The following is a 23,722-nucleotide window of genomic DNA, read 5'->3' on the forward strand; positions in this document are numbered from 1 at the left end:
AGTCAATTTAGTGAAACATTTTTTTACTATCTGTGTAATGTGAAGAACATTAGTATTTACAGGATGTTACAGGTCCAAGACTGCAACATTGTCTAAGAAAAAGGCTTTTATGACCTACGAAGACCACCTGAAACAGCATCAGTACTAAGCAAAAAAAAAAAAAAAAAAAAGCAGGGCTAAATGTACTGTTATAATGCAAGTGTCTGAAAATGGCAGATTGAGCTACTCTTATGACTGGGAGTATACAGGTCACATGTAATTTTTCTCTGGCCCCACAGCAAGGGCCCTTGAGCAATCTAGTTAACCTCAGCAGCCTGCAGCCCCTCTGTCACTGACAGAAGAGTTGTTTTGTAGCTTCCAGGTGCAAGTATGTTTTACATAATGAGTGTACCAGAACAGTGCTGAAAAATAGCATGCTTCCTCAGCAGAACCTTCAGTGAAAGAAAAAGATATATATATATATATATATATATATATATATATATATATATATATATATATATATATATATATATATATACACACACACAAAGTTAACGCAGGTGTTCATGTCTTTGATTTAAATGAATGCTCCTACATCTTTACTTACTTTATCTTGTGCAGCATTTTTTTCACCACTAATTGAAGATTTGACTTTGCACCAATGGTATTCCAAGACAATATTTCCACCATAAACTACCAATTTAAACCCCCAAACACTAAAATGTTATTTTATCATACGTTCATCCTCTAATTCACTTTCTCAGTTTGGACAGTCCATCTATTCCCACGCCTTTTCAGGATAAAATCTCTACAGGATGGTTCGCAGTGAACTGTTTGGTGCTTTGTCTCGATGACACTATGTCCTTGCTCATTCAAAGAGGTAAAAATTTATCATTCTGCCTTTTGACAGTGTCTTGGCATGTAACTGTATCCTTGAATACTAAAGAGAAGTTAAAAGAAACATTAGCATTCAGAATCCCACTCGCCTGGCAAGAGATTTGCCTAATTGTGATTACAAATTATCCAAGTTACCTGATAGCAATTGGAGTTAGAGGGGCATGTATTGATTTAATTAATTTTCACTGCAGGAAAGGACACTGAAACAATTGAGACTAATTTGATTTTTTTAGTTAATTATAAGAAAAAATTATACTGCACATTCTAATCAATATGCAAATATTATCCTTCACTGTTGTTTTCTCAAGTCTTCAGACTGTTAATTCCATTACTTACACTGGACTGTTTAAATCTGTTGATTATTTTTGTATTGCTGTTAATAATCCCATTTAGGCATCTTGGTGCACTGAGTTAAACGTGGATAAAATATAAACAGTCCACAGACTGCACACCTTTTTTGGTTAACTACAAAACTTTAATTACTTGACTTTAAGCAGTTTTCTTAATAATGATTAGAAAAATAATTTTCCCTTTTTATTTACCATTCAAATTACATTAGATTTTTGCAGCATAGCTCAAATAACACACATTTATGGTCTGTATGTCAAAATAAGAGGAATATAAGATTTTATATATTTAGAAGTTGGTACACCTGTGAGCCATAATATGATTTTATTAACTAGTTTTCAATCGAAGACCTGGGTAGACCTGGGTAGAACAAGTATATTTGTTTGTATTCCAAACATCTAATATAGAAAATTAAATAACTGCAACAAATCTGCAGCAATGAAAGTGTCCATTAACATACACTGTACTGATGCACCTTCAAATATGATTATCTACATGCATTTTTTGCTCAGTAGATAAATGGAAACTGTTCAGTGCAGATTCATGTGCTCATTCCTTTTGGAACCTTTTATTTTGGTGATATTGATTTGGACTCCAATTTTACCCTCTGTCTGAGTATATGATCCCCGCAGGGTGTCTTGTTATCTGGTGGGAGAGCATTTAAGAAAAAAACAAACTCGGGGTAGAACTACAGCACACACCTATTTTGTAATTTCTGCTTTTTGAATCATCTTGCTGTCATGACACAGAACTCAACCATAGTTTGAATGTGATTCTGATTTATAATGTCTCTTATTAGCTTGAGGCAAAACAAAACAAGAGTGGAAAGATTGATCAATCTCTTGAGTGCCTCTTTCAACCGAATGCATTACAGCATTTTCAAGTGTTTATGACTGTTCAGTTCATTATGTGCAGTGCATCTCCCAATTTGCTTATTTACATTTAACAAACAGTACATTTAATTTTTATGGATTTATAAAACAAAAAAAATCCACTTTGTTAAATACTATAACTGTAAAATTAAAGTTTAATTAACTACCTGAAATTGTAGGGCTACAAGAAAAGGCAAGTTGTTACTTCATATAAGCTTTGTTAAGATGAAGCACAGCTGGTATCACCACTACCCACTCATGAACATTCACATAAGAGTAAACAGATGTACCAGTGGCATTACATTTACTTACTCTTGTAAACATTTTGTATACGGAAAGCAACCTGGATACCTACCAACCTCCGAGGCCATAACAGTGATGTTGTGCCAAGGCATATCTTCCCTGTCCAGGGGCAGTGTTGTATATATAACTCCACTGTATTCGTCGACTCTGAAATAATTTATACCTTCCTCTTTTCTGTCCAAGAAGTATCTATTGAAAGAAAAACAAGATTGCATTTGATGTTATGTATACATTTGGAATGTGCAGTACAAACCCACAGCGAAACCCTCTGTTAGAGATGTCAGTGTTGTCAGGATAAGGATATCTACACACTGTTCTTTACATTGAGATGTCAGAAAGTTTTTGAAATGCTAATATCTTATTGTATTCTAGGAAATTCAAAATGCTAAACAGACTTGAGCATAAATGACAATCACTCTTCACATGGCCAAAAGTCTGAACGCACCCCTCACTTTTATTTTGCCAGTAAAAAGGTGAATAAGAACAGCAATTTATTTATTGTGCATTCATACATAGAAATACATTGAATAAGGCAAAACCCAGAGTTTGTCCAATTCTACAAGTCTCCCAGTTCTACCAAGCTTGAAGTAAATATTTGGTACGACCACCTTTATATTTCATGTTTGTTCGTTTTTTTCTATCCAGGTATGTTTGTTTAGAACCATTGTTGTGTTGAGAAATGACACCATTGCCAGTCAAATCTTCTGCATGGAAGATCAAAATCTGAAAGTATATGTTTTCATTGATTCCATCAATTCTGACAAGACCCCCAACATCACAGGCTGAAAGACAGGCCCAAACCATGACAGAACCTCTCCCATGTAAAAGGAGGTCACCGTTGAGCCTCTGTCCTTACCTCAGTCTATTCTTCCTGTTTCCCTTGTCTCTTTGGAAAGCCTTTTCCTATTTCTTGAGCCTAGAGAACTATTGGTCAAGATCACTTTAAAAAATTATAAACATTACAAGAAAGTCTTGGAAACAAAGCATAAAGAAATAAACACTAATTTGTTAAACACTAATCTAACATTTCAGTATTTCATTAACACTACGCCACAGCAACGTGTTTATCAACAACCTAAAATCTCTAAAAGTGCCATTCTGTACTAATTTTGTTCTTCGTTTCCTATTTTGTGTGTAGAATACTTTTAATGTATAATAAAGAATTATAAAACTTTAAGTATTTACTTAACTTACCTAAATTGCATAAATTTAAATGGCTCGTAAGAAACATTAAAACAAAACAAAAATATATGAGGTCAAATCACAAAAATCAAAACTGCATCTGTTTTTAATAGGTAGTCTTGTTTTCCATCCCTTTACCATTCTCTGTGCTGCTGCTACTTTTAGATAATTCTTATTTAGTCCTGTCCTGACCACTTGCACATTTGAGAAGCTTGCTGGATCTCACCCAATGTGACAAGACAGCAATTCTTCAACTTTAATGCCACATTGAGGAAGAGGACAAACTTGCAGGGAGCCTAATCTGGTGAGTACAGCAGGTGGCATGGAAAGATTGTTTCGGCAAGGCCGAAAAGCTCTTGTATTTTCATTGCCTTCTGCTATGGTAAACAATGGCCCACACCGCATGTTGTGCTCTTCCCAGATGCCTTAGGACATTACAGCTGTACCCTGTTTTAACAATCTGACCTCAGGGGATGAATTCCCTGTGCACAACTCTGTATTTGGAAGAAATAATGATGCTCATGGTCAGTTCCTGACCTTGTGTGCCACCTTTAGGCTTAGCCTCCACATTCATTCATGGAAAACAAATAAAAAAGAAAAACAAGAAAAGAAACAAGTCTGGTGTCAGAGTCCTGGAGCTTTTATTACCAGTGATTATTCTAGAATCGTGACATTAAGGGGTTAGTCTCACACACTGTTTGCTCTAGATGTTCATTGAGGTGAAATTGCAAATGCACAAGGGTAAGTGGCTAGAAAAATCTAAAATCTGCAGGAACATGTGAAGCGGTCCAGAGTTGCACAAGGAACAGACATTTCATAAAGAGGAGATCAGCAAAATTTTAATTAATTGATACCAAACCTGATGGAATTCCTCCGGTCATACAAAAAATAACTAAAATAAGACGACATAAATAAACTCTTTTAAAGTTGGTTCCTCAAGTTTGCATCATTTTTCCAACACAATCTTGATAATGTGATTAGGAGATTAAAAAAACAAAACAAAACTCTTGGAAGCTCCTTTAGACCCACAGATGACAATACACAACCACCATCACTGAGCGATACTGGTCAAGCGTACACCAATCCATCCATCTATTTTCTGGTTATCCAATTCAAAATCACCAGGGCGTGGAGTCTATCCCTGCTGCATCTTTGTGTGTAATTCTTTTAGTATCATTTTCAGTACCAAGTTATAGAAGCCTCAGGATATTATGCAAGGGCATTGTGTTTTGACCCTGGCTTAAAGTTTACCAAGCCAGAGTCAAAACACTATGCAATAAATATCTATTTGTTTTTGTTTATGTCCATTTTATGTTTTAAAAAAAAACAAACAAAAAAAAAGAAGTAAAACAAAACCCCGAATTAATAAGATTTAGTAAAGCACAACAAGAACAAACTGACACACTGACGTGACTGAAGTGGAGAGGCAGCGTGAGCCAAAGGAGACATATTTATGCTCCTGTGATTTTCAAAGCCTGGTGCCTCCACTAAAGCACATGAATAGAATAATCCCTACAGCTTTTAAATGGACTTTAGGTCTTGACAGAATGTTCTGAAAATACACATTTCTAAGTCAAGAGCAATTATCTTCAATATTTAATAATAACAAAAGGCAGTGTTCTCCTGGCAATGTTTACACTCTTGTAATGGCTTTCTAGCGACAGTGTTATCAAACTGAATGCAAAGGAGTCTGTGGAATACAAAGCAGAAATGAGCTCCAGTGCTTCTCAAGAGTTCAAGCACAAAGTGAGCATTGACTACGTATTCCCTAATTTATCTCTTAATGACCTATTTATACCTTTAATCCAGCATTCATTCTCCTGTGCAATATACCCTTAAGTCGACAATTTTCAATCGACATGAGAGGTAGAAATGCAGTGGGTTTACTGATGCCAGGATTGCATTTATTGAATATTTGAGCTCAGATTGCCAGTGTTCCTGGAACCTGCATGTTGTCATGATTTATTTAATATTTTCAGGCTCATAAGAGCATGACATCCTTTCAGCTGTAAAAGTAAAGGTCTTCAGAAGAAAAACCTATAGTTTGATGGCATGTCAGATAACCACAGTGAAACGTACACAATGCACAACACTAAAAATATGTTTTGTTCTACTTTTTTTTATTATAAACTGCCAATTGTTTAACTAAGCATTTAACCTAAGATTTTAATTTATACACAGTGTTTAAAATGGTAAAACACTATAATAATTATAATGGTAGACTTTAGTGGTATTTCACTGTTTCCCGTCTTACTTTAATGAGTCTGTTTGATACTACAATTGATGCAGTCAGTTAATACTGGCTGAAGATGGGAGTCTGTGCTGTGAGTAATGGTAACTAGGCCAAAAAACTTTTCAAAACTATTCCTAATAAATATGATAATGTATAAGAGCAATCAGAGGTAAAGACCTCTGGAAAACTCATTTGATTATTCAGATGTCAATTTCAAACCATTTCCCAACATTTCAAATGTCACTTCAATCACATATTTATTTCATTGCATGCATGGGCAGACTTCTGATGATCAAAGAGAGGCAAACACTGCTGAATTTTACATTCTGATGCAGACACAAGAAGCAGAGGCACACTTGTTTAGCTTTCAGTGTTCAAGTGGATGTTATCAAAATACTTCCTGCTGCCTTCTTCTTTACGTGATGAACAGCGCAAGTAATGTACTGCGGGAATGGACCAGGTATTCCTCAAGGAACGCAAGGAAAAGTCTTTCATATGTAGATTACCTTTTCGTTTACTACACATCTTTCACAGCTTGTCAAGATTAATACATGAATCAGAAAAACAAATCTTCACCCTATGTTTTCCAGACATTTCAAACTGTACAACATTCATCAAGGACGACGAAGCTCACCTCATGCAAAACAGACTTAATTAGAGATGCTGTGATAGGGGGTTTTATGGCTGATTAAGTTAACGGGTGTCATATCTGTGTGGTGCGACTGACACCAATACAGCAAGTCATAATATTATCCAAAAGAAACGTTGAAAAATGAATAGAATAATGGACAGAAAGAAATCTTTTTTTTTTACCACTCCAATGTGAAAAGGAATTTAGTATCCCAATTAAAACCATAATGCTGTTTGAAACCAACTCCAAAATGTAAGTTTAAAAAACAATATATAGTTTCTTTTCTACAATAGACCAGCTTCACAGCTTTGAAAATACTCTTCAAACCTGGACTTGATTATTTTTGGTATTTTTAAGACCCTCTTGATCATATAACCATCATTTATATGTAGAGTTGTGAAATCTGAACTAACAAGGAGAAAAGTAAAGACTAATGATTGCATACTTTTAAATTCGTGAAACCTTTACTTTGTCTGTGACAACAAAAATGCCAAACAGTTGATTAATTAGTCTTGGTTTGATTAATCTTGACCTGTGTGCTTTGGTCTAGATGTGAAAAATAAGGCAGAATAATGATTAATGAGCTGAATCATATAATATATTTCATATATTATGTTGAGCTCCGGATACAATGCCAGGTACCTCAAACAAACCTCTGCATACAGTTGGTTTTGATATTATTCCAAAAAAAAAAACTTCTGACTGGTAATTCATCTTTGCTGGAAAAGAAGCAGAAAAATCCCAACATAGACTTAATAAAATGGAAAGAAATCCAAACTGTTTCTAAATTAAATAACCTTTCTGGCATTAAAATTCTGAGTGAAGTTTCAAAGGTATGAAGAACACAGCCTGCCTAAATAGACAGTGTAGCTTGAGCAGCACATTAGCAGGGCAGCAGCTGTCATGTACCTTGCACTCACAATTATAGCAACATCTCTGGTGCTCCATCTAAGTCAACACAGGAAGCATTCAGGCAGAGTATGAAAGGAAAAATCCTGTATTTCTTAACTTTTGGCTTCTGCATTATTAAAAGCGACAAAAATATTTAGAATTTTTTCAGTATTGGCAACTACAAAACAGTCGTGATACAATGCCATGGGCCAACTGTCCACTTAGTAAAAATGGTTATAGCTGCCAACAATAGGTTTTGATTGTAATATAACAAAAGTCTCACTAAGAGAGACATGCCAACCTAAAACTAAGGTGAGTGCGAGTTAGAGAGAGCAGACAATGTGGCGTAACAATACTGTACATAGTAAATATATGCTTTCTATATATAAATATAGAAAGGTTAGATTAAAACAATAATAATAATAATGGCTTGAGGTTTGGGCAGCAGAGTGATCTAGTGGTTTGGATTTATGTCTCAAAGCAAGAAGGGACATTTGCACATCCTCCCAGTGTCTGGGTGGATTCTCTCCAGGTACTCCAGCTTTCTCCCACAGACATGACTGTTAGGTTAAATGATTATTCTAAACTGGCCATAGTTGTGAATGTGAGAGTGATTGGTGACCAGTCCAGGGTGTATCCAGTGCCATGCCCTACAGCAGCTTCAGCCCAACCATGACCCTGAACTGGATAAGTGGATGAAGACTGATGGGCTTGGGGTTTAAGCATTTCCACATTGTAAGTGCCTTTTAGGGAGCAGTAACTTATTGAATTTACGTGTATGTAAATGCTCTGGTATGTGCACATTTCATTGCAGTTAATTAGAAGGAATAAATAAAAATGCATGAAAATGTCAGAAGTAAACCTGTTGTGATTTTAGTGTTTTCTTTCATATTCGTATTTCTGTCATGTTATTGATGTGATTAGAGTCAGTGCACGTAATTTCTTGCTTCTGACAGTTTTTTCTACTCTTGGGTGTATGATGTCAGTGTGTATTTATATCTAATATTGTCACAACTTGGCCACCTGCTTTTCAAGCCTTTCATTTGCTAGGACCAGCCAGTGAGAAGGTTTTTAAAGGGCCACTGTCCTTATTGGAAGAACAGCTTGTTTTAGATAGTGTATAAACATCATAAATTCCTTTTCAAATTACCATCCAAGCAAGTGAGTAGTAAAGATAAGGAGATGGACAAACAATTCGTGGCTTTCTTTGCTCAGTAGTGGACTCATTCCAAGCATTTTTGCCCCTTTGATTAATTTTAGACGGAAAAATAGATCCCAGGATGTATGTAGATATAAATAAGCCTCAAGCATAATGTGGCTCCTGTGAGGTAATAAAAATACATAATAAAGTCTTTGGCTCATGTTTACAGTTGTTATAGCATGAGTAAAAGTTTTCATTAGCTTTGTCCTTGAAGTTGATGCGTTGAGCATCATTTGAAGCCGGCCACAATGGATATGGAAATGGAAAGTACACTTGCTATTGGTCACTGTCCTGCAGAAAAAAAGGTGTGTAATAAATTCTGTGGCCTTCACCACCTCCACCCATTTCCATGGGACACCTTATAGACATCAACTACATACCTGCAGCTGTACATTTACTGAAATTCTCCTGCTGGTTATTTGCTAGACTGCTCCTTCAGTAGCTGTTGGAGTGTGACACCCTGACCAATGTGCAAATAAGACTCTTCTTGTGCCCAAGTTTCCACTCATCTATTAGTCAAACTTTAAAATCCACACACCCTAAAAACCTTGCTATGTTAAATGAAAACAAATAAATAAATAAAGCTCTCCATGGTTAAAGGACCTTAATATTAAACAGAGATGTTTGCTGCTGTGAGATTCAGAAAGCATCATACACCAACTGGGCCTAAAATGCCTGCAAAAAGGAACATGTATTTTAATTTGTTGAAGTGAAAGGTCAAATCGATGTTGACTGATAAAATTTGCTTCTGCTTCGGGGAAAGCTGTGACATACTTCAACATTTGAGGTCACCACTTTCGTTTGCTTAAGCTGTGTAGGAGGTGACTAGCAGAGAGATGATTTCAACCAGTGGCTTACTGTAACTGTTTGCTGCTGCAACAGTACAGTATCAAGAACCCAAACAATCTTGTGCTTATGACATGCGCCACTGCAGCTCCCATCAGGCTCCAGCATTAATGGAAGAGTCTTTAGGCACTGCATGATGCCCTGGATAAACAAATTACTGGGAGAGATTACAATTCAGAGTTCTGGGTATATATATTCCCCCCCATGTAACCCCTTTATATTACCTTAGGGTATGTACTAATGAAAATAAACCTTCAGTGCCAGTCCACTTTTTTTTTTCTTTTGCACTTCATGAGCCAATATGTTCCAGTTTGAGTCCAGCTGATGCTGATAATGGCTGACACAGCTTTTCCCATACATCCTTAACTGCAACTCTCTTACAAACCTCTGGAGCATGCCTTGTCATGTACCAGTCTCAGATCTTTAGTTTGTTAAAATGTGTGTCCTACACTCTCTCTAGACTTTTCTACAGTCAATTTCTGTGGTTTTTAGAGTATTTTAGTGTTAATAACTAAATAAAATTGTCATTAAGAACTGGGATTTGCGTATCGTACCTTGCCTGCATCCATGCCCCCATTTTAACTCATAATCTTTGAATAATAATGTAATTTTCTTGCTCACCTACTATTCCCACTACGTGTAGTATCAACCAAAACTGTAAAGTGCCATGCTGCTGTTTAAAAAAACCCATTGCTCTGTGGTCCACGGCATAAGAGGTTAACAGCAATATAGGATTGCTTCTTATTGATATAACAGCAATACTTCATCTCAAGAGGAGTATCATGTTTACAGCTGGTCCGCCATTTACATCAAGGCTATAAAGAGAATTCAAATGATTACAAGCAGGACAGTTGCTTGAGTGTAATGTCATGAAATGAGATACCTGTTCAGAGAGACAACCTAGGATTAGTCCACAGCCTAAGGCTAATACCAATCTTCTTTCAACAGTGCAAAACCATGTGTTTATAGTGCATACAAATGTGCTAAGCAGTTGCATTGCCTCAGGTTACTTCATAAGCGTAGAGACAAAATAACCAGCCGTCTGATGCCAAAAAATTCAGATTCACTAGGCTCACAATCTACACTGCAGTTGTTTTTTTGTGTTTGTGTTTATCTACAATTCTAGTATCAGGATAAGACAAGAGTCTATTTGAAATGTTGCAGGGCATCTATAAAACATGATGTTGTACAGCACCATGGAAAAACCCTTTAGACACTGAGAATATAAAGAACATAGAGGAATGATAATTTTCTTGGAAAGAGACAGACATTCTTGCATTTTTAAAGTGGCATTGAGTGATAGTTCTCCAGGCTTTCTAAATGTCTTCCAAGGCCTTTTTTGGACACTGGTAGCTTTTTCACTCTTTGCTTATTTTCTTTTATTTGTTTATTTTTACACAGGACCTGAGAAACGCATCTGCCCCTGAAGATGATCCACGTACTGTTTACTGAAACCTCATCATATGACAGCAAAATGTGTAATAAACAAGCTGGTCCACTGTGTCCATTTGACGCTTTGCCTCTCCAAACCGTCAAATGGACACACGTGCTGAAATTACAAGCACGGGGAGATGATATATTCAAAGCCAGGAAGTCAGCAGTGAGCAAAAAAAATATTAAATGCACACCAGGGTCTAACATGTATGGACATGTAAATGTGTTAATAATTTCTGCTTAAATGTTTTCCCCATGATTATTTTCATGCTGGCTTGAAATAAAATATCCCCCTCAGCTGTTACTGCAACTTCTGCATGCGTGTACACTTCAAGTTTTGGAGAGCTAAAGCGTGAAATGGACACGGTGGACTGGCGTATCTATTACACGCTTTGTCATGATATCGGGTTAAATCAGATATGGTCTTGAGGTCTTGATTGTTACTAAAGGGAAACAGGGAGAAAAGGCTGGGGTGTGCCAGATTACACTAAACTACACCAGAAATCCCACCAACGGGTCTTATGGGGTGATGAATGCAAATTTGAAAATTTTGGTTCAAACTATTATTATATACAGAGGGAGTCAGGAGACTATAATAGTGAGTGTCTGAGGCCATGTGTAAAACATAGTGGAGGATCTGTCATGATTTTGGGGTGCATTTCAACCAGTGGTGAATTGATGGAATTTTGACACAGAGAAATATCATCAGATTTGGATCCACCATGGAATACCATCTGCAGAGCATCTGACAATGGTAATAGTTTCATTTTTTAGCATGACAATGATCCCAAACACAATACTAGTAAAAGCATATCTGGATGTAAAAACACACAATAGAACACAGAGTCTCCCCAGAGCCCAAATCTTAACATAAAATGGAACAAAAGGCAACCAAATTCCAGGGAAAAGCTTTGAAATGTCCTTTAACCCTTTAAGACCTACCATAGAACCAAGTCCGCCAGAGCTTATATTATATTTTTACATGCTGTGGAGCCATTTTTGGGAGCATTTCAAGTTGCTATACATCAATACAACCATTATAGCCCAGATTTTAATAATATGTATTCATTAAGTGCATAGTAATTACATAAATTGCAAAAAAGTGCAATAAACTACAAAAAAATTGAAAATCGTTTTTGATTTTTTTAACATATATTTGTAGTTAGAGAAATTTAAGAGGCTTATCCCTCAAAACTGTAAATACAAAAAAGTTGCACAAAATAGTTTCCCACCACAGGAAATTTATTTTGAGTGTCTTCATAGTTTTATTTTTGAAATACACCAATTTTTATACACTGCAGGAAAAACGAAAATAAATATTATAGTGCAAATTTGCAAAAAAGCAGCATGTGCATCAAAATAAACTATTTCCAGCAGTGCAATATGAGTCCTAAGCATCCCAGAAACGACACAGAAAGTCATAAAGTCAAAGATAACTTTTAAAAAGAGCAGTATAGGCCCTGAGGCCCTGATCGCAAAAAAGACTACATTTCCGCGAAAATGACGTCACTTCCGGTTTCGGGCAGGTAATGGCGGAAATGCAAAAGTTCGCGCTGACGTCTATTCCAACGTAGGAAGTGTTATGGACAGCTGATCGGATCGGTAAAGCGTGTTTCTGGAATATTATGTTTTTGTTCCTGCAAGTGCTTTTTATGCAGTTTTTGCAAAGCTTTATGTGGAAGGAAACCGTGACCTAGGACAAGCTGATGGCATAAGATGTAAGTACAACTCCTCCGGTTTCATATGCAAAAAAAATTTTTGCGCTAGCTTACGTGGTTGCAGTGCTACTGGGATTTAAAAATAGTTACGCATAACAGAGCGTTCCCGCTCCGATCGGCTCTAAAGGATTAACAGTGTTAGATAACTATTCCTCAAGACTACTTAAATACAATAAATAAAATCTGGCTAATAGTTCAGCAGACTCTATTGAAGAATAAGGGTAGTCATACCAAATATTGACTTTCAAGCTCAGAATTGTAAAAACTCTGCTTTTGCCTTATGTACTGTGTACCTTGGATGTTTACACTACATGTGTTATGATACATAACTCCACTTATTTCCAATTTTCCCAAAAGATATGATTAAATGAGGGGTTGCTCGAGACTTACGGACTGTAAGTCTTCTAAATAATGCACAGTTTTTAACATTTCACACGTGTTGCTTAAAGATACTATCCATGGGCTACATCACTTGTTATGCTTTATTCCCAGCTGATTTTGCTTGGCAAACTTATGTTTTATCAACTGAAAAAAGTCTAACTAAAGTCTAAAAGTGTTTAAGTGTCCAGTGTTTAAGGACTGCCCTTCTTCTGAAATGTCTATAATTCTTACAGCAGATTGTATATGTTGGTAAATGTAATAAGAGTATCTCACCTGACATGACTGTTCCTGCTGTCAGGATCTCGAGCTGTTACAGCCCCCACCTCCGTGCCACTTGGTGAGTTTTCATAAACATCCATGATATAATAATCCATAGAAAACACAGGGGCTTCGTCCACATCCCCAACTGTAATTTTAAGGGTGGCAGTGTCTTTGAAAGAGCCAAGATAGGAAAAACGAGGATCCACATGTGTATTCACCCCCTCGATGTTGAGCGTGTAGGTCTTCTTCCTCTCGAAGTTCAGAGGCTGTTGGGGAAAAAGCCCCACAGGGGCCACATGATTAGCATGCTCATAGTACAACTAATTTAATCGCACCCACTATTTCTTTTTGTTTTTTAAAGCGGGGTAGTGAGGAACTTATACCTGTGGTCAGGGCCTAGTGTGTATGGGAGTAGGCGTGCCCCCAGTTTTTAGCAACATAAAAAGAGACTGTAAAGGATTATGGCTTTATCTTGCCATAATTTCTATCAAGAAAGTGAGACTGTTATAGCAGAAGGGATTATTTTACCTCACAGACCAAAGGAGTTTCTAGTTTATTGCTTCCTCAGTTGGTTGTTTTCTGCTGGGTAAAATAACCTTCTAGTGGTTTTGAAGAGATTCATATAACAACTTCATTTACCTGCTGGTAAATAGTACAAGCCCACTTTAAAAAATCCTAAAGCTGACCCATTAATTCCAAACAACAACACACTTTCTGGACCAACTCCACAAACACAACTGTGTGTACTTTGTGGTGAAATTAGTGCATAAATCAATTGCTCCTATATGCTATTACAACACTGCATGTGATAGATCTGTGATATGAGGATTTTATCCTAATGGTCTATGTTCCAACGACATTTTAAGCAAATGTTCCAAGCACTAAAGTGAGAATGCACTTACCTTTTTTAGGCTGATGATTCCTTCCCTCGTGTCTCTGTCTGCAGAAATTGAGAACATGTTGGCCCCCTCTGAATTGATGATGCTGTACCGAATGTCCGCATTGACGCCAAGGTCCTCATCATTGGCTTTGATCTTTCCTACAGGTTTCCCTACTTGAGCTGATTCAGGAACGTAGAGCTGGTAGTTTTCTGTGGATGAACATTGATGTTAGAGACAGCAGAACAATTTTAAACACATAATCTGCCTCCTCTGCCTCATACACTTGTCTGAGTATTCTCCTAAAAAGCCTTAGCTAAGCAATTCTAATGTGTAACCACTTGTTCCTCGGGGAATGTAATTAAAAATATTTTGCTGTGTTTCAATTGTCATTAAATGAGAAACTTAGGTTGATAGCGCTGCAGTGGAGCACATCAAACTCAGAGGCAGATGATTATTCAGAAAATGTTGATGGTCTTGAAATAGTTTTTTTTTTTTCATTGCAGCACAAATGGAAAAAACTCAGAGCCGAGGGGGATTATACTTGATGAGGCGCTTCCAAAGACAAAGAATCACAACTTTGTCATTACTTAAATTTATCATTATAATTGAGAAAATTCAGACTGCAAAACACAGGGTTTTGATGAAATGCTCATTTAATTTAAACAGCTAATTATGGAAAATTTGACTCCAATGTGAGGATACACAGTTACAAAACAAGTATCATTCATCACAGTGACGACTGCTGAGTTGGTGAAATTTACAGTATGAAATGACAATATATGCTGCAGAAAAACAGCCCCATGTTTCCTGTGCAAACGCATTAGGACTTTTAGAAACGCCTTCCCTTTAACGTAACACACTTAAAATACAGTAGAAACTTCCTCTTATAAATGCATCTTTAATGTAACTGCCTCAGGCAGGTGTGTTGTAAGTCTTCTGCCCAAGGCCAAGCCTGCATGGTCATGCAATGCAGCAGAAGCTAATGTATTCAGATAAGCAAACTAAGATGTCAACATTGGCACTGGTTATTTAACTACTGTACATTCACCTTGTGGCTAGTTTGCCAGTTTAAAATGCGCTGCCATACAATCTCCCAAATGGAATTGCACGATATTCCAGCACAAATGCAATTGGAGGAGGTCAGTTCTGCAGCATAATAATTTACTATAATGCCCCTTAAAATAGCACTAAACTTTGTTAGGTCAAACATCGTCTTCAGGTGCATTGTACATACTCTGGGGAAACTTGGGCGGGTTGTCATTGACATCTGTCAGTGTGATGTTGATGGTGGTGGAACCAGAAAGGCCTCCAACTTGACCTGCCATGTCTTTGGCTTGGATGACAACAGTGTAATGTTCCCTGGCTTCTCGATCCATGTTAGCTAAGGCAGTCCTGATGATTCCTGTGCGACATTTGAGAGGGAAAAAATAAACACAAAACATAAACTAGGTTAATAACTTTGCAGTTAACACGTTTTTTATTTATTAGTTTTTATCTAGAGGACAGATAGAATATACTTTTTTCACTGTTACATTGCTATATTTTTTTTCTTACCAACACCTCTTGTACCACTGACACAGCGCTGTGTCACTCTTCTTCTTAAAGGCTAACACTATAATACCGTGCCTCTTTATCTTTGATTTTCCTCATCTCTCACTGTCAAGGTTAGCTTTTCCTTAATATTCATTATGTTATAAGAAATGACTATGCAACCTTGGATTAAGGCAGAATGCAACTTTCTGGGGGACCCAATTTGTCACATTTATTACTACAATAACACAGCAAACACTGCCATGAACTTTCACAATACTAACTCGGTGATATATGACCGGAACTCTTCCCACTATTAGAAACTGTACACAGGTGAATCACAGCACAATAACAAGCTAAAAAGATGGAAGCAGTATTAGCTTCCTGTGTTGCCATTAGTAGGTGATTTATTGAATGTAATAGGTTCATGGGAATGTGTTTGTGCGTGCGAGTGTGTGTTTGACTGCAACTGTATCTTATTTGTTAGCCTATATAGCTTTGTGTGCGTGTATGTCTATATCTGTGCTCGGGGCTTAATTCGCCATCTTTGGTCCTGAAACCACAGCAGCACATGGAGCCTGATCTAATATGTTCTGTTACATGAGCGTTGATTGTAAATTGTGCTTTTCCCCACAGCAGAGACCCTCTGGCAACCACTGAACTCGTGTTCTTTTGAACTTCTGAACCCTGCCATAATTCACAGGGGTTGTCCCGGTGCAGTGCAGTGACACCTGCGGGTTGGTGTTGATCACAGGGTGAAATCCACATTGCTGCTGTCGATTCCTGTTGTGATTCAACAATCAACATGAGAGAATTAATCGAGGCATTTCTAAGGTCTCGGAAAAACCTAACCTGGCTTTTTACAGGTTTCCCATCAACTGTGTTGCATGATAAAACCACGTTTTTCCTCATTGTTTGGCTATTTTATTCATTTCTATATGAAGTTGCCCTGACATAAAGGGGGTTGTGTGTCCCTCACCTGCTGCTTACATTCTACAAAAAAATCAAATCACCTTCATGAGCCTATTTAAAAAAACATCCCTTTTGTATCTTAATTTTGCTCTATTATAAGGTCACCTTCCTTACAGTTATCTTCAAACTTTAACTCACAAAAAAGAATTACAGTATTGTATTTCTATCATAGGAAGACTACGTTTAGATATTATTATATTTGATGTAAAACACTTGCATTTGGAAAATTTAACAGGGGTTAAACTGTGATATGTGAGCAGTGGGATGGGGGCTGTGTCACAGTATAGTGAATTGTTTTCATTACTGGGTCAACTGTCTGTCTGTTGCCCCCCCCCCCCCCCTTTTTTTTTTTTAATTCACAGAGTGGTTAGATCAATTTCATGCATCCAGCCGTGCCACTACTGCAAGCAAGCTGCTTTTAAGCAGCAAAACTAAACTATCTGCAATAATCCACTTGATATGGTAGAGGAAAAAATGTGAGGATTCTCCAGGGGAAACAATATTTGGATTTAGCTGAAATTAAAAATGTAACTCTAGTGCCATTGGATTCATCCTGAGTGGGAGTTTTGTTCAGAATGATTTCACTGCAGAAACTGTGAGTCTGAAGCAGTGAAGCAATTTGCTATAGAGAGAGAGGGATGTAATAAGGCTACATAAGATCACAATGGAAAGTCAGAATATTAAAATAATAAATGAAATTACTACTCCTGTGTTATGTTCATAAAATGTTCACAGCACCTATTGCAATATGGGGACAGTATAGATGCTGTTGCTGCAGGTGTGTGATGCTATAGCTCTTTAATGAAGTGGAGGAAAATACAGCATTTTACATTTGATTGTTCGCTGCTACGCAATGTCTGAAAGTTGAGGGGCCAAGTAAGTTATCAACATCTGATTTGTGTTCTAAACTCAGCATTTAAAAAAAAATTGAGTTAAGTGAATTAAGGCAGGGCTATGATTTCCAAAATTCCCCAAAAGAGGCAGCTATATACCTGAGTTATACGATGGGCCATTTTCCTCTTTCTTTTCTCCTGGACTATAGACAGAAACTAATCCACTTGCCTCAGGCTGAATAATCATTAAAAGTGGGTCAAGGAGTAAGGCAGCCAATAGTATTAAGATCCAGGGGATCTTAGGTTAAACATCACCTGTCACACAGAGCAGTGGCTGAAGTCCCACAGAGTGCTAGTGAATTGGGATTCATTAGTAGTGAATCAACAAAAGCCTTGCCACACTTTAAATATCAAGACCAGAGTGGACAAGTACTATCTAAATATAAAGGCAGGCTTTATGAGGAAAAGGAATTTACTAAAAAAGGCATCCAGGATTTCCCCCAATGTGACTGTGTAATCTTAATGCAAGCTTTAACTTCCTAGGACCTGGCGTCCACATATGTGGACATCACATTTTGGGATGTCTAGACCAAAATAATACATTTTGCTCCACAAGGGCCTGATATCCAGTAACAAGGACATTATACTTTACTTTTTTTTACTAAACTTTTAAGCAGTTTTTTGGTGACATGCTTTCAAGCATAATAATAATAATGGATTGCACTTAGCGCTTTTCGAGACCTCCAAAGCACTTTACAATTCCGCTATTCATTCACACACTGGTGGAGGCAAGCTAGCTACAGCTTCCCTGGGACAGACCGACAGAAGCAAGGCTACCATATTGCGCCATCGGCCCCTCTGGCCATCACCAGTAGGCAGTAGGGTGAAGTGTCTTGCCCAAGGACACAACAACCAAGACAGACAGAACTGGGGATCGAACCGGCAACCTTTTACAAGATGAGCTTCCCAACCCCCTGAACCATGGTCGCCCGTGGTATTCTGCCAAATGCAGTCGTTGGAAGATGGCTGTGAAATTTAAACAATTCTCATGTTTCAATGTATGCCAAGAAAGAACACCCCATACCATTAAACTGCCAGTGTTGGCAATCTGAGCCATTGATACCCTATCATCTGATTATTGCAGCATAAATTGACACTCATTAGACCAGGCAACATTTTTCCAAACTTCTATTGTCCAACTTTGGCGAGCCAATGAGAATTTCCTGTGCTAAGCTAACAGGTTTGGACATATTTAGCATTCAGAAATGCTCTTCTGCATACCTTGGTTGTAATAAGTTATTTGATTTACTCTTGACTTCCTATATGCCTGAAGCCAATCTCCTCTGACCTCAGGCATCAACAAGGCATTTTGCCCAGCAAACTGCCACTAACTGGATGTTTTGTCTTTTTTGTCTTGCAGGTAAGTCCCAGTAGAACAGCAGTTTCTGTCTGTCTGGCACCAACAACTATGTAACACTCAAAGTCACTTAAATCACCTACCTTCCCCATTCTGATGCTGGGTCATCTGGACCATAGCTGCATGCATCAGTGCATTGAGTTGTTACCATGTTACCAAGTGATTAGATATTTGAGTCAACAAGCAGTCATTGTACATAATTAATAACCATTCTATGGAATGTTTAAATTGGGCATATGTTTTACATTATTATTATTATAAAATAATAAAAAAGACATTAAATAATTAAATATAATGACTAACATATTTCACATATAAAATATATTATCAGAGAGGGTAGAAACACAATGTTTGTCTTTTAAGCCTCTCCAGGAGATGAAAATACTCCAGATTTTTATTGAAAAGCTGGGGTATTTATTATTTTCTTCTTTTTTTTTGGGTTGTATGGAAGCCCCAAACGCAATTTCATTGTTCTTGACAATGACAATAAATAAATAAATACTAAATACTAAATTAGAGCACAAGCATTTTATTCTTGTCACAGTGTTCTTTTCAAATGCCAGATCTCAGCATGGCTCTGCTGCTTTTCTTAGTTTTAAAACTAATCAAAGCGCTTGCAGCCATTTTCATGTAATGATGCGAGCTTTGCAAACTCTATTGGAAGGCCTTTGTTATTAACTGCAGTCTTGGCATTACTTAACCTGGGGTCCTTGAGACACACAGACCTTGGCAAGTGGCCATGCTTTCCATTAAAACCACACCAAGACAGACGATCTGACCTTTCAAGTCTCTTATTACCCCTTTACTCATGAGGGTGCATCGCTCCTCAGCAATATTTCACGGCAGTGGTTTTAAGAACAATGAGCAAACACGAAAGTATGAGGTTTTCTTCTTTTACTATGGGAATTCCACTGGTATTCACAATAATGAGGATGGACAACTATCAGACATTTAAAATCAAACAAGCAAATGACATAACACCTTCTGCAACGTGTGACCATTCTTTCACAGCTGTTGCAATGCATTTATTGTAGTAATGTACAATCAGCGAACTGCATTCAGTATTAAATAAAAGTCCCATAACAATACAGAAAAGGCGATGAGGGTATTCTTCAGAAAGTGCAAGTACCTGAAAGGTATGTCAGTACTTTGACACAAAGATTGCACCCCTGAACTCCCTATCCTGACCATTTCTGAGCTGTAATACCTCAGAAAGTCTCTGCTAAATCTCAGTGGAGCTCGTCAGTTAATTTAGAAAATAATTGAGAAAGAGCTGACTTCCTTCAACCTAGGCCCATTTGACACAGTGAGGTGGTTAGCCTTTTCCTCAACCTCCCCAGTCTATTAGAGTTGATACCATCATACTATCCACCTCTTTGTCTGGCTGGAAACTTCTAAAGGAGGACAATCTCCTGGGTGAACAAAAAGGATTATAGGAGATTACTAAAGCGCTCTTCAATCTCCAGCTTCAGGAATCTTGGTTTTTTGCCCTTCCAATACGATGTTATCCCTGTGTGTCTGAACTCGAAGAGCATTTCCCGGAAAAAAAAAGGTAGATAACTTCAGCAAAAGCCACTTGAATAATCAAAGATATCGCACAAAAACACGGCTTCTTGTTACTTTACTTACAAACTTTTCTCTCTGTTTATATATCAGTCCATCTATCTAACTGTGAAAAACTGATTGGGCTGCTCAAGCCTACATCACAAATGACTTTCCCTGATTCAAGAGGTAAGACTTAATCCGTTAACGGTGAAAATGTCTTGATCTGTGTCAGCTCCATCAGTAAACTCGAACAGTCACAAATCCCAGATCAGCAGAGAAATTAGCCTATTTAAGATGCAAAGGGGACTTAGTGGGCCTGTACTGTGGTTTGTCTTTCTGTGTGTGTGTGTGTGTGTGTGTGTGTGTGTGTGTGTGTGTGTGTGTGTGTGTGTGTGTGTGTGTGTGTGTGTGTAAAAGTGAAGAAGGGTTAAGGGGCAAGACTCAAAAGGAACCACTTTGATGCCTCTGTGACAGATGCACTGTAGTAAAAACAGGAGTTACAACCCAACCACAGCATTAAAAGGATAAATGCTGTCACCATCTTTTGCTGACTTTTTGCTTACTAAATTTGCTGGCTTGCAGTTTTGTGATTTCCAAACCATGCAATCAAGCAAATCCATTGCAGTGAATGTTCTTAACAGAGTTAGCAAGTCGCTAAGCTTCCAACATCAGACTATCAATATTTCTTAAAAAGTTCAACAGCACTCGGATAAAAAGGGACAGAGCCATCACAGAGAAATATGTGTCAGATGCACACCCATGCAGCATTTTGGACTCTTTCTCTGCAGTGATTAACATTCACTCAGCAGAAAGCAGTTCAGTCTGTCTGTCTAATTCTCTGTTGTCCTTGTGCTTCATCTCTTCTGTCTGACCCAAATCCCCAGACAAGTCACAACAAACGCAGCAGGTAGGGGTTTCCAGGTCCTTCCTCAAAGGGCACCTTGACATGATTTGTGACTCGTATTGGAAACTTTTAACCGCCAAATGTTTTTAAAATGTTAGTTTTACAGATGTCCATATAATGCATCACTTCTGTAAATGTTATCTAACTCTATAGCCTTCAGTAGATAGTCCAGTGTCAAGGCTGGAATTAAGATAAAACATCTAGCCTGCCTTTGCTCAAGGGTAAAATCCACTTACCGGCAACTGTAAAGTTCAGTTAATAATATGGTACTCTCCAGAAAAAGTGTAGGCGACAAGCAGAGACAGCATGAAAGCTGCTGTAGTTTGAAGTGGAAAAGAGGAAAGAAGAAAATAATAAGAATAATCCAGTGAATTGGTGAGTTTAAAAGTGCCGGTAGACAATTTGCATGTTTCCCCCTGCAGAAGTTGTAGTCTTCTCATTTACCTCTTGGCAACAATTTAATATGTTTCGAAAAATGTCAAATATCAAAGCACTTCTTTTTTGTTAAATCCATTTCTAGGAAAATGCTATATACAATAATTCCATGCACACACACAAAAAAAATCGCATTTATTTAAGAGTGTTGAAGTTAGCAACGCACGGGGTAATCACTGATAAGCTTGTGTACACTTCTAGAATATGTGATGCTGTTGTAGCGTGCTGCTGCAGAGTCTCCGTGCATCAATTTCTGACAAGTGAATAATATAACACACCTCTAAATTACATTTGCTTTGTATAATACCAGGGACACCGTGTACATTTGGCTCTGCATAAATACTATTTACATTATTCGCACATTTATTGGCAAAGTTTAAGCTAGCATGCAATCATATTTCTAGCAGCAGTCTGTTTAAAGTACACATTTGGTAGCAATGTCAGTGTTACTTTAATATACATACATATACGTCTTTTGATTATCTGTGAAACTGTTATTTAAGACAATTCATAACATGTCTTGGAAACGCTTGGTTTCACAGTAAATAATGTTAAAATCATGACAGTGTCCACGGGCTAATTCAGTCATTACCTTTTTTCTTTTTCTGCTTTAGCAATCTCCTCTTTACTTACTCTTTTATTAAACCGGTATCATCGTAATTAATTATATCAGTAAGACAGACTGCCGGGCACCTTTAACCATTAAATCTGGTTCTCCTGTTCTGATTCTTCAAGCTTACAAGGACTTAATGAGCTTTATCCAGATGTCAGATCCTAAATATTGCACATACTGGTGAATTGAAATGGTTGTGATAGAAATATTATTCTGTCAAACACTGTCATTATCTGCACTGACAAATCAGAGCATTTAAATTGCACATCATATCGCTAGAGTAGGCAAAAACCCTATTATGTTATATACAGTATGTGCCTGCATACAAATTTACTATTTTCTATGCAACATGGGAAAAATTACAAATGAAAATGGATTCTGTGGCCTCGTTTTTTGTTTTTTTTTCCTGCACACACTGTCCCCTCTGGCCTTCCATCATTACCAGTTGTATCAGTATTATTTATAGGCAAATTTACAACCTAGGAACTGTTCATTCTTTTACTTGAAGTACCTTCTCTTCTGTTTCTACACTGCAGAGACTGTGGACAATTTTAGCTCCTTTTGTCAGGGTAAGTCCCAGCACAAAGGAACCTTTGAGTGACCCAAATGTACGGGCGCTTCAGCACATCTGTCTCATCAGTCTGTGACTGACCTTGAAATGCACAGTGTAAAACAGAATTGGACCACGGTTAGGTAAATATCTCAGATGTTTATTTGTGTTTTAATATCTGGTATGTACGAAACTCTAGAAAGAACAAAACATCAATTTGACACCACGTCCTTCACCAAATGCTTTGATATACTGGTTTCTTGATACCAATGTTTTATGTGTTGTATCCACAATTTTAAATGCATCACACTCTTAGAATCAGTGACCTACAGCTGTAGGATTAAAACGGTTAAAGAAAGCCTTTTTTCATATTATAACTATGTGTGTTAACCTTTTTAAAAATGGTGAAGTAACAAACATAAATGTAAACCAATGTCAAGCTTGACTGTTTCAGGAAGTGTTTAAAGCTTTATGGGATGTTATAAATTAAGCTAACACTTAATTTGCAGTTAGCACTGCGACAGACGGGCAACCTGTCTGAAGTGTACCCCGCCTCTCACCCTCTGGTAGCTGCGATAGGCTCCAGCCCCTCCGTAACCCTAATAAGGTTAGGCGGAAACAAATGGATGGACTTAATTTGCAAATTAGATCAAGTAATCCTTTTTGAATAGCTGAAAGATTTCTTTTTTCACTTGAAAAGCTTACATAAACTAAATAATACATCCAGGAATGGTTGGTTTGTTTGTTACTTGAGGGTTTTTTGGGAAATCCGAGTCCTAAAATATAAATGTTTTGGCAGTATATACATGATATTTCTGATTACTGAAAGGCATAAAGTACCCCACAGCAACAACCGCAGGTG

At 37.4% G+C, this 23,722-nt stretch overlaps 1 protein-coding gene across 2 annotated transcripts in view; it reads right to left on the bottom strand.

Moving 5' to 3' along the window:
* LOC146662495 (cadherin-18) overlaps positions 1-23,722 on the bottom strand; it is a 210,486-nt gene that overhangs the window by 34,733 nt on the left and 152,031 nt on the right. For both annotated transcript variants that reach the window (XM_085419158.1, XM_085419157.1), the window contains exons 5-8: positions 15,296-15,463; positions 14,083-14,270; positions 13,193-13,446; positions 2,455-2,591 (exon numbers count right to left, since the gene is read on the bottom strand). In XM_085419158.1, coding sequence (XP_085275284.1) covers positions 2,455-2,591; positions 13,193-13,446; positions 14,083-14,270; positions 15,296-15,463 — 747 coding nt within the window. The remainder of the gene's footprint in view (positions 1-2,454; positions 2,592-13,192; positions 13,447-14,082; positions 14,271-15,295; positions 15,464-23,722) is intronic.

Source organism: Rhamphochromis longiceps, linkage group LG9 (assembly GCF_057381845.1).
Source record: "Rhamphochromis longiceps isolate RC_006_pf linkage group LG9, R_longiceps_female_GT1.1, whole genome shotgun sequence".
Classification (NCBI taxonomy): Eukaryota; Metazoa; Chordata; class Actinopteri; order Cichliformes; family Cichlidae; genus Rhamphochromis; species Rhamphochromis longiceps.